The 16032-nt window shown below is 48.1% G+C and overlaps 1 protein-coding gene across 1 annotated transcript in view; it reads left to right on the forward strand.

Annotated features, from left to right (window-relative positions):
• Positions 1-16032, forward strand: part of LOC138297181 (uncharacterized) — a 308108-nt gene that overhangs the window by 207914 nt on the left and 84162 nt on the right. Inside the window, exon 10 of the mRNA XM_069236676.1 lies at positions 15103-15762. Within this exon, the coding sequence (XP_069092777.1) occupies positions 15103-15762 (660 nt within the window). The remainder of the gene's footprint in view (positions 1-15102; positions 15763-16032) is intronic.

A 16032-nucleotide genomic window follows, 5' to 3' on the forward strand; every position in this document is an offset into this window, starting at 1 on the left:
TCTCCCTTTGGAAAATGGTGTGAAGGCAGGGGAGGAGTAGCCTCCCCCAGCCTCTGGAAATGCTTTGTTGGGCACAGATGTGCCCAATTCTGCATAAGCCAGTCTACACCGGTTCAGGGTCCCCTTAGCCCCTGCTCTGGCGCGAAACTGGACAAAGGAAAGGGGAGTGACCACTCCCCTGACCTGCACCTCCCCTGGGAGGTGTCCAGAGCTCCTCCAGTGTGCTCCAGACCTCTGCCACCTTGGAAACAGAGGTGCTGCTGGCACACTGGACTGCTCTGAGTGGCCAGTGCCACCAGGTGACGTCAGAGACTCCTGCTGATAGGCTCCTTCAGGTGTTAGTAGCCTTTCCTCTCTCCTAGGTAGCCAAACCCTCTTTTCTGGCTATTTAGGGTCTCTGTCTCTGGGGAAACTTTAGATAACGAATGCATGAGCTCAGCCGAGTTCCTCTGCATCTCCCTCTTCACCTTCTGATAAGGAATCGACCGCTGACCGCGCTGGAAGCCTGCAAACCTGCAACATAGTAGCAAAGACGACTACTGCAACTCTGTAACGCTGATCCTGCCGCCTTCTCGACTGTTTTCCTGCTTGTGCATGCTGTGGGGGTAGCCTGCCTCCTCTCTGCACCAGAAGCTCCGAAGAAATCTCCCGTGGGTCGACGGAATCTTCCCCCTGCAACCGCAGGCACCAAAAAGCTGCATTACCGGTCCCTTGGGTCTCCTCTCAGCACGACGAGCGAGGTCCCTCGAATCCAGTGACACCGTCCAAGTGACCCCCACAGTCCAGTGACTCTTCAGCCCAAGTTTGGTGGAGGTAAGTCCTTGCCTCACCTCGCTGGGCTGCATTGCTGGGAACCGCGACTTTGCAAGCTACTCCGGCCCCTGTGCACTTCCGGCGGAAATCCTTCGTGCACAGCCAAGCCTGGGTCCACGGCACTCTAACCTGCATTGCACGACTTTCTAAGTTGGTCTCCGGCGACGTGGGACTCCTTTGTGCAACTTCGGCGAGCACCGTTTCACGCATCCTCGTAGTGCCTGTTTCTGGCACTTCTCCGGGTGCTACCTGCTTCAGTGAGGGCTCTTTGTCTTGCTCGACGTCCCCTCTCTCTGCAGGTCCAATTTGCGACCTCCTGGTCCCTCCTGGGCCCCAGCAGCGTCCAAAAACGCCAAACGCACGATTTGGTGTAGCAAGGCTTGTTGGCGTCCATCCGGCGGGAAAACACTTCTGCACGACTCTCCAAGGCGTGGGGGATCCATCCTCCCAAAGGGGAAGTCTCTAGCCCTTGTTGTTCCTGCAGTATTCACAGTTCTTCAGCCTAGTAAGAGCTTCTTTGCACCAACCGCTGGCATTTCTTGGGCATCTGCCCATCTCCGAGCTGCTTGTGACTTTTGGACTTGGTCCCCTTGTTCCACAGGTACCCTCAGTCAGGAATCCATCGTTGTTGCATTGCTGATTTGTGTTTTCCTTGCATTTTCCCTCTAACACGACTATTTTGTCCTTAGGGGAACTTTGGTGCACTTTGCACTCACTTTTCAGGGTCTTGGGGAGGGTTATTTTGCTAACTCTCACTATTTTCTAATAGTCCCAGCGACCCTCTACAAGGTCACATAGGTTTGGGGTCCATTCGTGGTTCGCATTCCACTTTTGGAGTATATGGTTTGTGTTGCCCCTATCCCTATGTTTCCCCATTGCATCCTATTGTAACTATACATTGTTTGCACTGTTTTCTAAGACTATACTGCATATTTTTGCTATTGTGTATATATATCTTGTGTATATTTCCTATCCTCTCACTGAGGGTACACTCTAAGATACTTTGGCATATTGTCATAAAAATAAAGTACCTTTATTTTTAGTATAATTGTGTATTGTGTTTTCTTATGATATTGTGCATATGACACTGAGTGGTACTGTAGTAGCTTCACACGTCTCCTAGTTCAGCCTAAGCTGCTCTGCTAAGCTACCATTATCTATCAGCCTAAGCTGCTAGACACCCTATACACTAATAAGGGATAACTGGGCCTGGTGCAAGGTGCAAGTACCCCTTGGTACTCACTACAAGCCAGTCCAGCCTCCTACAGGCGAGTGCCGCGACCCCTGGCCGGACTCGCGGCTTCCCCCGCGGCCTGCATGCAAGCCGCGGAAAATGCCGTGCAGCGCCCGCCGCGGCGCAACACCAACACTCTAACCTGCAGTGCACAACCTTCTGAGTTGTCCTCCGGCGTCGTGGGACTCCCTTTTGTGACTTCGCGTGGACTCCGGTTCACTCCTCTTCCAAGTGCCTGTTCCGGTACTTCTGCGGGTGTTGCCTGCTTCTGTGAGGGCTCCCTGACTTGCTGGGCGCCCCCTCTGTCTCCTTATCCAAGTGGCGACATCCTGGTCCCTCCTGGGCCACAGCAGCATCCAAAAATCCTAACCGCGACCCTTGCAGCTAGCAAGGCTTGTTTGCGGTCTTTCTGCGTGGGAACACCTCTGCAAGCTTATTCACGACGTGGGACATCCATCCTCCAAAGGGGAAGTTCCTAGTCCTCTTCGTTCTTGCAAAACACCAAGCTTCTTCCATCCGGTGGCAGCTTCCTTGCACCCTCAGTTGGCATTTCCTGGGTTCCTGCCCACTCTCGACACTGTCGCGACTCTTGGACTTGGTCCCCTTGTCTTACAGGTACTCAGGTCCAGAAATCCACTGTTGTTGCATTGCTGGTGTTGGTTTTCCTTGCAGAATCCCCATATCACGACTTCTGTGCTCTCTGGGGGTTGTAGGTGCACTTTACACCTACCTTACAGGGTCTTGGGGTGGGCTATTTTTCTAACCCTCACTGTTTTCTTACAGTCCCAGCGACCCTCTACAAGCTCACATAGGTTTGGGGTCCATTCGTGGTTCGCATTCCACTTTTGGAGTATATGGTTTGTGTTGCCCCTATACCTATGTGCTCCTATTGCAATCTACTGTAACTTTACACTGCTTGCATTACTTCCTTTTGCTATTACTTGCATAATTTTGTTTTGTGTACATATATCTTGTGTATATTTGTCATCCTCATACTGAAGGTACTCACTGAGATACTTTTGGCATACTGTCATAAAAATAAAGTACCTTTATTTTTAGTATATCTGTGTATTGTGTTTTCTTATGATATTGTGCATATGACACCAGTGGTATAGTAGGAGCTTTACATGTCTCCTAGTTCAGCCTAAGCTGCTTTGCCATAGCTACCTTCTATCAGCCTAAGCTGCTAGAAACACCTCTTCTACACTAATAAGGGATAACTGGACCTGGCACAAGGTGTAAGTACCCCTGGTACCCACTACAAGCCAGGCCAGCCTCCTACCTTTCCTCATCCTGGAGGCTCATCAGCAGTGTCTTCTTGGTCAGCAAAAGAAGCGGGGGTTCCCGCTTAGTGCTCAACCTGAAAAACTTCAATTGATGGATAATATACAGGCATTTCAAGATGGTGGGTATTCATCTCCTTCGAGATCTCCTTCAAGAGGGCGACTGGATGATCAGATTGGACCTGAAGGACGCTTACCTCTCGGTCCCCATCTTCGCTCCTCACAGGCGCTTTCTTCAATTCTTTTGGTAGGGGCAATGTTACGAGTACAAGGTTCTGCCATTTGGTCTCGTCAGCTCCATGGTGTTTCTCCAAGCTGATGAGACCAGTGGCAGAAGCTCTCTGCGTCAGGAATGTCAGACTCACCGTCTACTTTGACAATTTACTTCTGATGGCACAAGATCCTCGGACTGTAATTCTTCACCTTTCCTGGACAATCCATTTATTACAGAAATTAGGATTTGTCATCAACCAACATAAGTCTTTTCTGATCCCTTCCCAACAGATGGAATTTTTGGGATTTCAGATAGATTTGGTTTTATCCCAGTAATTCTCCCCTCTTAGAAAATTCAGAACATCAAGAAGGAATTGAAGATTGCCTTGCGAGACCAGATAATATTGTTGAGGTCCACAGCATGGATTGTGGGTCTCCTAGCCTCCTCTATTCAGCCGATATTCTCAGGACTTTTACAATACAGGGCCCTTCAACGTCTCAAGATCCAACACCTAGGGAAGGGGTTGTCATATTTATATCAGATTCAGCTTTCAGAGGAGGCCAGGCTGAATGTTGAACTGGTGGTTGACTCACATGGAAGCCTAGAATGGTAAAGCAATTTTTGGCAACGCTCCAGATGTCATTCTGGAATCGGATGAGAGCAGGTGGGGTTGGGGCACCAGATTTGGGTCCCTCTCCACAGGGGGCCGTTGGAGTGAGAACAAGCTTCACCTCCACATAAACTGTATGGAGTTGTAGGGGGAATCTTTTGCGATCAAGAGCCTTTCCCCTTCCAAGTCAGATTGTTGCATTCTGCTGAGGTGGACAACGTTTCAGCAGTTTGCTATGTCAACAGGTTGGGGGGTACGAGGTTTCAAATGTTAGCAGAGATTGCCAAGGATCTTTGGTATTATTGTCTGCAATGCCGGATTTCAGTTATTCCAGAGTATCTTCCAGGCACAAAGAACTCAGTGGCAAACTGGTATTCTCGTCACCTCCAAGATTTCAGCGATTGGAGGTTACACCCAAAGATCTTTTCAATCACATTTGGGGTCCTTTTTCAGTGGAGCTGTTTGCCTCCAGGATCAATCGGAAAATTCCTGCCTTCTTCAGTTGGCGTCTGCATCCGGAGGCTCTGGCGATGGACGTATTCTTGCAGGATTGGTCCATTCACAAGAGTTACTCTTTCCCTCCATTCAGTATGATCCCAAGAGTTCTTTCTCTGGTAAATCGGCAGAAGACCGAGTTGGTCCTGGTAACACCGTTGTGGAGCGCACAACCATGGTTCCCATTGGTTTTGGAGATGTCGTGCGATGTTCCTTTTCTGATCCCTCATCTCTGGAATCTGTTACTGGATCAGGTAGACCTTCCACATCCGCTGATATCATTGAACCAGCTCAAACTAGTGTCCTAGAGGGTTTCAGGAGTAGATGGAAATTGCCAGGCGTTTCGGCTCAGGCTTCCGCCTACATTGATCAGGCTTGGTCCAGTAATACTCATAAACGATATGCTTCGGCATGGCGCAGATGGGTTTGCTGGTGTAGTGAAAGGAGTTTGGATCCCTCTCAGGTGGATGTGTGCTCCGTAGTTAATTTTCTGTCTTCATTCGCTGAATCGGGACTGACTTATCGGTCAGTAAACAACTACAGATCCGCTATCTCAGCGGGTCATGTCCCGTCAATGGTAGACCAATTGGGGAGGAACATTTGATATGAAAGTTATTGAGGGATATTCATTTCTCCAATCCCTCTCAACCGAAATAAGGACGTGAACATAGTTCTATTTTTTTTAAACACCCATCCGGATAACAAGTATTTGTCGCGAAAGCAGTTGTCGGCAAAATTAACTATGTTGTGTTTGATTTCTTGCAAAAGAGTTTCAGATGTCCGAGCTTTAGACCTTAAGGGTCGTCAATTTTCTCCAAAATATGTATCCTTCTCAGTCTCTAGACGGACCAAAACTAACATTAGATTAGTTTCTTATCCAGTTTTTCCTAATGATTCTAAGCTCTGTGTCTCAGAGCTTATAAAGACGCAACTAGCGAACTTCGCATGGATCCTCAGGGGCAATTGCTCATTGCATTGCAGAAGACCTTTAGACCAGTCTCTTCTGCCATGTTGGCTAGATGGATGCCTTGGCTTCTTTCGGAAGCAGGTATCGACATTTCCGTTTTCAGAGCTTATTCTGCCAGAGGAGCTATGGCCTCAAAATCCTTTGCTCTCGGGTCTTGTTTAGATGATATCATTAAATCGGCAGATTGGTCATCTGAATCCACGTTTAAATTGTTCTATCATAAACCTGTTGTAGATGTAGCTTCAATAGTGGTGGCTCAGCTTTCCAGAGCCTCCGGTCCTGACATAGAATGAAAAACGTTCTAGCAATCGCGTTAAGAATTTTCAATTCTATGTCCGGACCGGAGGCTCCGATTAAGCTTCTCTGTCTATGCTTTATTTGTTTTCAGCAGCCAATAAAAATATTTTTTTTTAAATGACATTTCCCAGTAAAACATACTGATCACATTGTTGAAGTAAGCCTCAGCAAGGCCTACTAGTGCAAGGGGTTCACCTTTCTCTGCACAAAGTCCTCAGACCATGTAGGAAGAAGTTGGCACAGAAACTGAAATAAAAGACAAAGTTTATTAAACCTCATGAGGTGGTACTACAGTTCAAACAGCACCCTTCGGTAATGTTTGAAGTAGCACACTGAACTGAGAGAGCATGGTCCTTTTATACCCACGCAGGGGCTAAAAGGAGGTGGTACAATTATAGAAGCAAGACTTGCATACATGTAAGGTCATGTGGAAATGCACAGTCGACAGGTAGGAGGAGCTAACAGTTTTCAAGGACTAACAGCTGCAGACCTTACTGGGCATGTGCGAAAGAGGGAGATGCTAAATATAACTTGTCACTAGGCAGATTTTCAAGAGTAGTTAACAGAAAGGTAGGACAGAGCACATGGTGAGCACATGGCAGCATGTGGCAGAGAAAATGGCTGCCATGAATACAAAATGGATTCCGCGATATGTTCACAATAGTTACAAATACAAGATGTCTTCTGCTAATGCTTAATCTAATCGCTGCTAAACTACAACAACATGACCAACCATAGAGTATCCCCCCTATAAAACCTGGGGACATGAATAGACGTCCTCTTTCTTTGCTGCTCAGCAGCCAGTTAAGTCATGAGTTTTTCCTTGATCTAATTACCTGCATGTGATGTGTTTTTGACTTGCGCTGTTAATCGTGCTGTGTTTGTTTCACGCGGTCAATCACGCTGTGTTTGCATAACTTTGTTCATGCATTGTTTTGTTCAGGGGAGTGCTATCGCCTCCATAGGTCGGTAGGCTCTCGCGTACCTTTTTCATGTGGAGCGGGCAAGAAGCCGATCGCAGCCGCCATCTTGGCTGGCCACAATCCAAATGTTCTAGTCCTTCGGGACTGTCAGCTGTGTGTGCGCATATGCGCTAATGCTGCGTGTATTTCTAAGCGTCTAGAAGTCTTGGGAGCGTGTTGGGTGGTGCGCTTCACTGCTTTCTGCATGTTATATCCAGCACAAGTGTGTCTGTTCCCTCCTCTGTGCAGTTTGTTGGCTCCTGACGCCTTCAGATATCAGAGTGTGTCCAGGGTAGTAAAATTTGGCATAGGCTCTGCCTAGAGTGTTGGCAGGCGTCTCCCTCCACTTTTTAAACCATATTTGGCATGCAGGGGCAACACTCCTCCTTGATCATAGCTTTTGGCTATTTTTCCTCAAATTGCTGGGTGATTCTACCTTGAACAGGCATTATGGCCCAATATGACCCTTATGAGGGACATGGAGGTGAAGGTCAAGAGTTTGGACCTTCGTTTGAGAACAACCTTGTCGAGGTGCTTGATTCTAATGTACAACTCTGTCAATAAAGCCCTGGCAAAGGCTCTAGGTTCTCTGACATCTCATCTTAAAGGTTTTGTGCGCCAGCAAGGCTGGCTTCCCCCTCTTCCTGCCTCAGAGTCCATTCCACAAACTTTCAATCCATCTGGGAGAAAGGCTAAAGGGAAGTCACAGGGGTAACGTTGGCACTCTGATGCCTTCGAACAATTTTCAGCTTCTATCATGGAAGAACATGGTTATAGCCATTTGCAGCCGCAGGCTTCAACTTCAGATGATGCTTTCAAATATCCAGACCCAGTGGGGTAAGACTCCTCTTCTGGTGACGCATCGGACAGCGATCTGGATGACGCTCCGGGCCCCTAGTACTAAAAAGTGTCAGGATCACAGATCGGATCCCGGACCAAGTCCCCTAAGGTGCTTACTTTTGATCCCACTAAGTTTGTGCATCCCAGATCCACCAATCGGTCCCCCCTCATGGAGGTCGCTAATTATGTCCAATCTCATCTTCGGCAGGGCTTCGACAAAGAAGTCAGGGCGAGGCTCTGCTCTGAATGCCCGAGACCAGACATGGCCGTAAAAGTCTCAGATACTCCAGAGGTGGACCCGACTATCGTTAACTTCATGAGAAGTGGGCCAAAGACCCCAAAAAGGGTCTCAACAGAGCCTGGCGGTCATGCCAGGACAAGTTACTAGATATGTCAGGACCTCTTACCAAGATCCTAGAACTTGGGTTTCAGGCTAACGGCTCTGGTATAGCTGTCGACCCAGACATCTTGATTGATTGGGCGCAACGTGCAGTATGCCTGTTGGGTAACTCCAATGTGGCAATGTCAACAGAGAGACCGAGATCTATCCTGATGCACATTGACCCTAAACTTAATGACCTAGCGTCCTCCGAACCTGGTCCTGTGGCACAGGGTCTCCTTTTTGGAGGCCCTTTTGGCAACATTTGCGGCAACCTATAATACCTTGGATAAAGCACATTTGTCGTTGAAAAAGGTCTTTTGCAGTACCCTTTCTGGAAGAGCCGGACGATTTAGGGCCCATTCGTCAGGCGGTAGATTCTACCAGGGTCCCCCATGGGAGAATTTCAACCGCTCCCACGACAACTGGCAAGATCAGTAAGCTGACCAGACCTTCTACCACTCCCGCCCTCGTGGAGGACGTCAACGACTCCACAGGGGCTATGGCAGAGACCTACAGATAGGCTCCCAGGAGTCAGGATACTCAGGTGAGCATTTTACCTTGTTCAGCCGTGATATTGGGGGGGGAAGGATTCAGTATTTTGTGAACAATTGGATGCAGCTGACACAGGATCCCTTGGTTCTAGAATCTGTTTGGGGGTATAACTGGAATTTTACAGTTCCCTGGTTCAGGACTCTTCCCCAGGGTCTGTTTTTTTCCCTACACAATCAAAATCTCATAACAAGATACAATCTGCCTGTCCAGTCCACATCCAAAAGGTTTAGTGATTTCTATTTTCTTGGTCAACAAACAAGGAGGAGACTCTTGTTTAGTGCTCAATCTCAAGAATTTCAACTCTTGGATAGTCTACAGGTACTTCAAAATGGGTGGTATCCATTGTAGGAGGCTGGCCTGGCTTATAGTGGGTACCTGAGGGTACTTACACCTTGTGCCAGGTCCAGTTATCCCTTATTAATAGATCAGTAGTATTCTATCAGCTTGGCTGATAGAGGTAGCTATATCAGAGCAGCTTAGACTGAACTAGGAGACATGCAAAGCTCCTACTATACCACTTATATCATATAGCACTGTAGGAGGCTGGCCTGGCTTGTAGTGGGTACCAGAGGTACTTACACCTTGTGCCAGGTCTAGTTATCCTTTATTAGTGTAGAAGAGGTGTTTCTAGCATCTTAGGCTCATAGAAGGTAGCTATGGCAAAGCAGCTTAGGCTGAACTAGGAGACATGTAAAGCTCCTACTATACCACTGGTGTCATATGCACAATATCATAAGAAAACACAATACACATAAGTACTAAAAATAAAGGTACTTAATTTTTATGACAAAATGCCAAAAGTATCTCAGTGAGTACCCTCAGTATGAGGATAAGTTTTATACACAAGATATATGTACACAAACCAAACTTATGCAGGTAATAGCAAGAAAAGTAATGCAAACAGTGTAGAATTACTATAGATTGCAATAGGAGCACATAGGTATAGGGGCAACATAAACCATATACTCCAAAAGTGGAATGCGAACCACGAATGGAACCCAAACCTATGTGAGCTTGTAGAGGGTCGCTGGGACTGTAAGAAAACAGTGAGGGTTAGAAAAATAGCCCACCCCAAGACCCTGAAAGGTAGGTGTAAAGTGCACCTACTACCCCCAGAGAACACAGAAGTCGTGATAGGGGGATTCTGCAGGAAGAACAAACACCAGCAATGCAGCAACAGTGGATTTCCGGACCTGAGTACCTGTAAGACAAGGGGACCAAGTCCAATAGTCGCGACCGTGTCGAGAGTGGGCAGGAGACCAGGAAATGCCAGCTGAGGGTGCAAGGAAGCTGCCACCTGTTGAAGAAGCTTGGAGTTCTGCAAGAAAGAAGAGGACTAGGAACTTCCTCTTTGGAGGATGGATGTCCCACGTCGTGAAGAAGCTTGCAGAGGTGTTCCCACGCAGAAAGACCGCAAACAAGCCTTGCTAGCTGCAAGGGTCGCGGTTAGGGTTTTTGGGTGCTGCTGTGGCCCAGGAGGGACCAGGCTGTCGCCACTTGGAGGAGGAGACAGAGGCGGCGCCCAGCAACGTAGGGAACCCTCACAGAAGCAGGCAGCACCCACAGAAGTACCTGAACAGGCACTTAGAAGAAAAGTGAACCGGAGTCCACCCGAAGTCACAAAAGGGAGGGAGTCCCACGACGTCGAAGGCCAACTCAGAACGTTGTGCACTGCAGGAAGGAGTGTCGGGGACCCAGGCTTGGCTGTGCACAAAGGAAATCCTGGAAGAGTGCACAGGAGCCAGAGCAGCTGCAAATCCCCTGGGAGGTGCAGGTCAGGGGAGTGGTCACTCCCCTTTCCTTTGTCTAGTTTTGCGCCAGAGCAGGGCTGGAGGATCCCTAAACCGGTGTAGACTGGCTTATGCAGAGATGGGCACCATCTGTGCCCATCAAAGCATTTCCAGAGGTTGGGGGAGGCTACTCCTCCCCAGCCTTCACACCTGTTTCCAAAGGGAGAGGGTGTACACCCTCTCTCAGAGGAAATCCTTTGTACTGCCTTTCTGGGCCAGGGCTGTCTGGACCCCAGGAGGGCAGAAACCTGTCTGAGGGGTTGGCAGCAGCAGCAGCTGCAGTGGAGACACCGGAAAGGCAGTTTGGCAGTACCCGGGTTCTGTGCTAGAGACCCGGGGGATCATGGAATTGTCTCCCCAATGCCAGAATGACATTGGGGTGACAATTCCATGATCTTAGACATGTTACATGGCCATGTTCGGAGTTACCATTGTGACGCTGTACATAGGTAGTGACCTATGTACAGTGCACGCGTGTAATGGTGTCCCCGCACTCACAAATTCCAGGGAATTTGCCCTGAACGATGTGGGGGCACCTTGGCTAGTGCCAGGGTGCCCACACACTAAGTAACTTTGCACCCAACCTTCACCAGGTGAAGGTTAGACATATAGGTGACTTATAAGTTACTTAAGTGCAGTGGTAAATGGCTGTGAAATAACGTGGACGTTATTTCACTCAGGCTGCACTGGCAGGCCTGTGTAAGAATTGTCAGAGCTCCCTATGGATGGCAAAAGAAATGCTGTAGCGCATAGGGATCTCCTGGAACCCCAATACTCTGGGTACCTCAGTACCATATACTAGGGAATTATATGGGTGTACCAGTATGCCAATGTGAATTGGTAAATTTAGTCAGTAGCCTGTTAGTGACAAATTTGGAAAGCAGAGAGAGCATAACCACTGAGGTTCTGGTTAGAAGAGCCTCAGTGAGATAGTTAGGCATCACACAGGGAACACATACAGGGCACATACTTATGAGTACTGGGGCCCTGCCTGGCAGGGTCCCAGTGACACATAGACTAAAACAACATATATACAGTGAAATATGGGGGTAACATGTCAGGCAAGATGGTACTTTCCTACAGCACTATATCACAAGAAACACAATACTCAGATTTACTAAAAATAAAGGTACTTTATTTTAGTGACAATGTGCCAAAAATATCTCAGAGTATATACTCCCCTAGGAGGTAAGTAAAATACACAAAATTTGTACACAAACCAAAATCAGGTAAGTAAACAGTTAGAAAAGTAGTGCAAACACTGTAGAATACAATAGGATGCAATCGGCCTAGGGGCAACACAAACCATATACTAAGAAAGTGGAATGCGAACCACGTAGGAACCCCTGGCCTAGTGTAGTGTGTAGAGGGTCGCTGGGAGTGTAAGAAAACAATAAGGGTGCAAGGGAAGGGAACCAAGTCCAAGAGTTGTGAAAGTGTCTTGGGGAGGGTTAGGGGGGGCAGGAGCCCACTAAATGAAGATGCAAAATGGCTGCCTCTGGATGGAAGAAGCTGAAGATTCTGCAACAACAAAAGGTGCCAGGAACTTCTCCTTTGTGCAGAAGATGTCCCAAGGAGTGCAGGAGGATGCAGTGTTGTTTTCTTGGAGAAAGACCACAAACAAGCCTTGCTAGCTGCAAAGATCGTGGTTGAAGAAAAAGGGTGCTGCCCGGGCCCAGGAAGGAACAGGAGGACGCCACTTGGAAGAGGAGACAGAGGGGGCCCTCAGCAACACAGAGAGCCCCAACAGAAGCAGGCAGCACCCGCAGAGGTACGTGAACACGGGTTCAAGAAAACTGAGCACAGTGGTCGTCTCAACACTACAAAAGAGGGTCCTACGAAGCTGGTGGTCAACTCAAGGATCTGAGCATTGCAGGACAGAGTGCTGGGGACCTGGGCTTGGCTGTGCACGAAGGATTCCTTGGAAATGTGCCCAGAAGCCCTAGCAGCTGCAGTTCACGTGGTGCACACGATTACTGTCTGGAGAGGGGAGGCAAGGACTTACCTCCTCCAAATTTGGACAGTTGGACCACTAGACAGTCTGGGTCACTTGGGTCTACCACCTGTGTTCGAGGGGCCACGCTCGTCAGGATGAGAGGGGTCCCAGAGTACCAGTGACGCTGAAGTTTGGTGCCTGCTGGAGCAGGGGGGAAGACTCCGTCGACCCACAGGAGATTTCTTTGTGACTTCCAGTGCAGGGTGAAGGCAGACAGCCCCCAGAGCATGCACCACCAGGAAACAGTAGAGAAATCCGGCAGGATTAGGTGCTAAAATGTTGCTGGTAGTCTTCTTGCTACTTTGTTGCAGTTTTGCAGGTGTCGTGGAGCAGTCAGCGGTCGATCCTTGGCAGTAGTAGAAGAGGGAGATGCAGAGGAACTCTAGAGAATTCTTGCAAGTCATTATCTGAGGAAAAGCCTACAGGAGAGACCTTAAATAGCCCTCAGAGGAGGATTGGCCACTGTATTGAAAATAAGTATGTTTGACCACTTACTTTGTGTTTCACCACTGCGCATATTAGTTGTTCAATGTTCACCGGTAGCACATTACATGTTGTATTTGGTTTAGCTGCCTATTGGCTTTAACATGGCATTAGACATTACATTTTGTATTTAGGTTAGCTGGCTATTGACTTTATCGTGGAGTTAGGCATTGCAGTTGAGCAATTGCAGATGAGCTGTGTTTTTCTACATGGTAAACTAAAATTGTGTTTTTCTCTCACCGAACCCTAGCATGATAAGGGAGCACACATTTTGTTTTTTTCCCTCTACTCAGCCTTGGGAAGGGGAAGGAGCTGTGGAGACTTGGCCAACCTCTGACGCTTGTTTTTATTTTCTCCCAGCCCTGATCTAGAGTAGCCAGCACTTTCTTATAATTATTCTCTAAGGGGGGCTTTCTGGAACGTTCTCTATTGAAAGGATATAAAACAGATGTCTCTGTTCAGTAGCGCGGAATACCGAGACTTCAGTCAGGTACGGGCACCAGCTGCCTGACGTTGTCCTGTGGGGGTGGAAAATCTCTTTCTCGCAGTTGAACAGGAGTCATCAACTTGCAGGCATGAGAAAGATGAAGAGCAGTGATAGTCCTTACTACGGTGATGAATTTTGACTTTTATTCTTTGTTTGAAGTTACGCTATAATATAATCACATATATTTGCTGTGTACATTGCAATTGAGAATTGCTTTGATATATTTTCCTTTCATTGCTGTGACTATTTTTAATCGTGTGCCTCCAACCTACTAATCTCTTTTCTCAGGAACCTCGTGGTGAAGTAATAATAAATGTCTTCTTTAAACTAAGAAGTGCATTCCAGAGATTATTTTCAGCGCGGTATCAAAACAGCCACCTAGTCAGTTAAGCACCTATAAGCAGGGGTCTCTGATGTTACCTGCTGGCACTGGCCACTCAGAGGCCTCCATTGTGCCCTCACACCTCTGGATTCAAGATGGCAGAGGTCTGGGACACACTGGAGGAGCTCTGGGCTCCACCCATGGGGTGGTGATGGACAGGGGAGTGGTCACTCCCCTTTCCTTTGTCCAGTTTTGCGCCAGAGCAGGGCTGAGGGATCCCTGAACCGGTGTAGACTGGCTTATGCAAGGAGGGCACCATCTGTGCCCATCAAAGCATTTCCAGAGGCTGGGGGAGGCCACTCCTCCCCAGCCCTTAACACCTATTTCCAAAGGGAGAGGGTGTAACACCCTCTCCCAGATGAAATTCTTTGTTCTGCCTTCCTGGGACTGGGCGGCCCAGACCCCAGGAGGGCAGAAGCCTCTCTGTGGGTTGGCAGCAGCGGTAGCTGCAGTGAAAACCCCAGAGAGCTGGTTTGGCAGTACCAGGGGTCCATAGTGGAGCCCCGGGGATGCATGGGATTGGCACCCCAATACCAGATTTGGCATGGGGGGACAATTCCATGATCTTAGACATGTTACATGGCCATATTCAGAGTTACCATTGTGAAGCTACATATAGGTATTGACCAATTTGTAGTGCATGTGTGTAATGGTGTCCCCCCACTCACAAAGTCCGGGGAAATTGCCCTGAACTATGTTGGGCACCTTTGCTAGTGCAAGGGTGCCCTCACTCTTAGTAACTTTGCACCTAACCTTCACTAAGTGAGGGGTAGACATATAGGTGACTTATAAGTTACTTAAGTGCAGTGTAAAATGGCTGTGAAATAACATGGATGTTATTTCACTCAGGCTGCAGTGGCAGTCCTGTGTAAGGTTTGTCTGAGCTCCCTATGGGTGTCAAAAGAAATGCTGCAGCCCATAGGGATCTCCTGGAACCCCTAGACCCTGGGTACCTAGGTACCATATACTAGGGAATTATAAGGGTGTTCCAGTGTGCCAATGTGAATTGGTGAAAATGGTCACTAGTCTATAGTGACAATTTAAAAGGCAGAGAGAGCATAAGCACTGAGGTTCTGATTAGCAGAGCCTCAGTGAGACAGTTAGTCATTACAAAGGTACACACATTCAGGCCACAGACTATGAGCACTGGGGTCCTGGCTGGCAAAAACAAACTGACATACATGTAAAAATGGGGGTAACATGCCAGGCAAGATTGTACTTTCCTACATCCATCTCCTCAGAGACATACTTTAGGAGGGGGACTGGATGGTCCGCCTGGATTTGAAAGATACTTATCTGTTGGTTCCTATTTTAGCTTCCCACAGCCGCATTCTGAGGTTCTGGCAGGGCATTGCTATGAGTACAAGGTCCTTCCTTTCGGTCTCTCGTCAGCCCCGTGGTGCTTCACTAAACTGATAAGGCCAGCTGTGGAAGCGATTTGTGCTAGGAACATCCAGTTTATAGTCTACCTCGATGATCTCACTCTAATGGCTCAGGATCCTCTTTCGGTTATGCAACATCTGTCATGGACAGTTAAACTGTTGCGGGACCTGGGATTTGTAATCAATCAACCAAAGTCCTGTCTAGTCCCTTCCCAACGGATGGAATTCCTGGGGTTCCAGAATGATTCTGTCTTTCCCCATGTGATCCTTCCTCATCAAAAGATTCAGAACATCAAGAGGGAGTTGAGGTCTGCTTTACAAGCCCAGACAATATTGTTGAGATCAGTGGCTTGGATTGTAGGTCTTTTGGCCTCATCCATCCAGGCAATATTCCAAGGTCCCCTTCATTTCAGGGATCTTCAGCATCTGAAGATTCAGCACCTGCAGAAGGGATTAGCGTATGCAGACCAGATTCAGCTGTCACAGGAGGCCCGAATGGAGATGAACTGGTGGTTTAACCACATGGAAGCCTGGAATGGCAGGGTGATTTTTGGCAGCGCCCCAGATGTCATTCTAGAATTGGATGCCAGCAGGTGGGGCTGGGGTGCCAGGTGCGGTCCCCTCCCTAAAGGTGGTAGTTGGTCGGAGTCGGAACTTCAACTCCATATCAACTGCTTGGAGCTACTGGTCGGCTCCTTTGCGATCAGGAGCGTGTCTCCTCTCAAGAGCGATTGATGCATTCTGTTGCGTATGGACAATGTCTCCGCGGTACGTTATGTCAACAGACTTGGGGATACGAAGTCTTGGATGTTAGCAGAGATATCCAAGGATCTATGGCATTATTGTCTTCAGCATCAGATCTC

Source organism: Pleurodeles waltl, chromosome 5 (genome assembly GCF_031143425.1).
Source record: "Pleurodeles waltl isolate 20211129_DDA chromosome 5, aPleWal1.hap1.20221129, whole genome shotgun sequence".
NCBI classification, from domain to species: Eukaryota; Metazoa; Chordata; class Amphibia; order Caudata; family Salamandridae; genus Pleurodeles; species Pleurodeles waltl.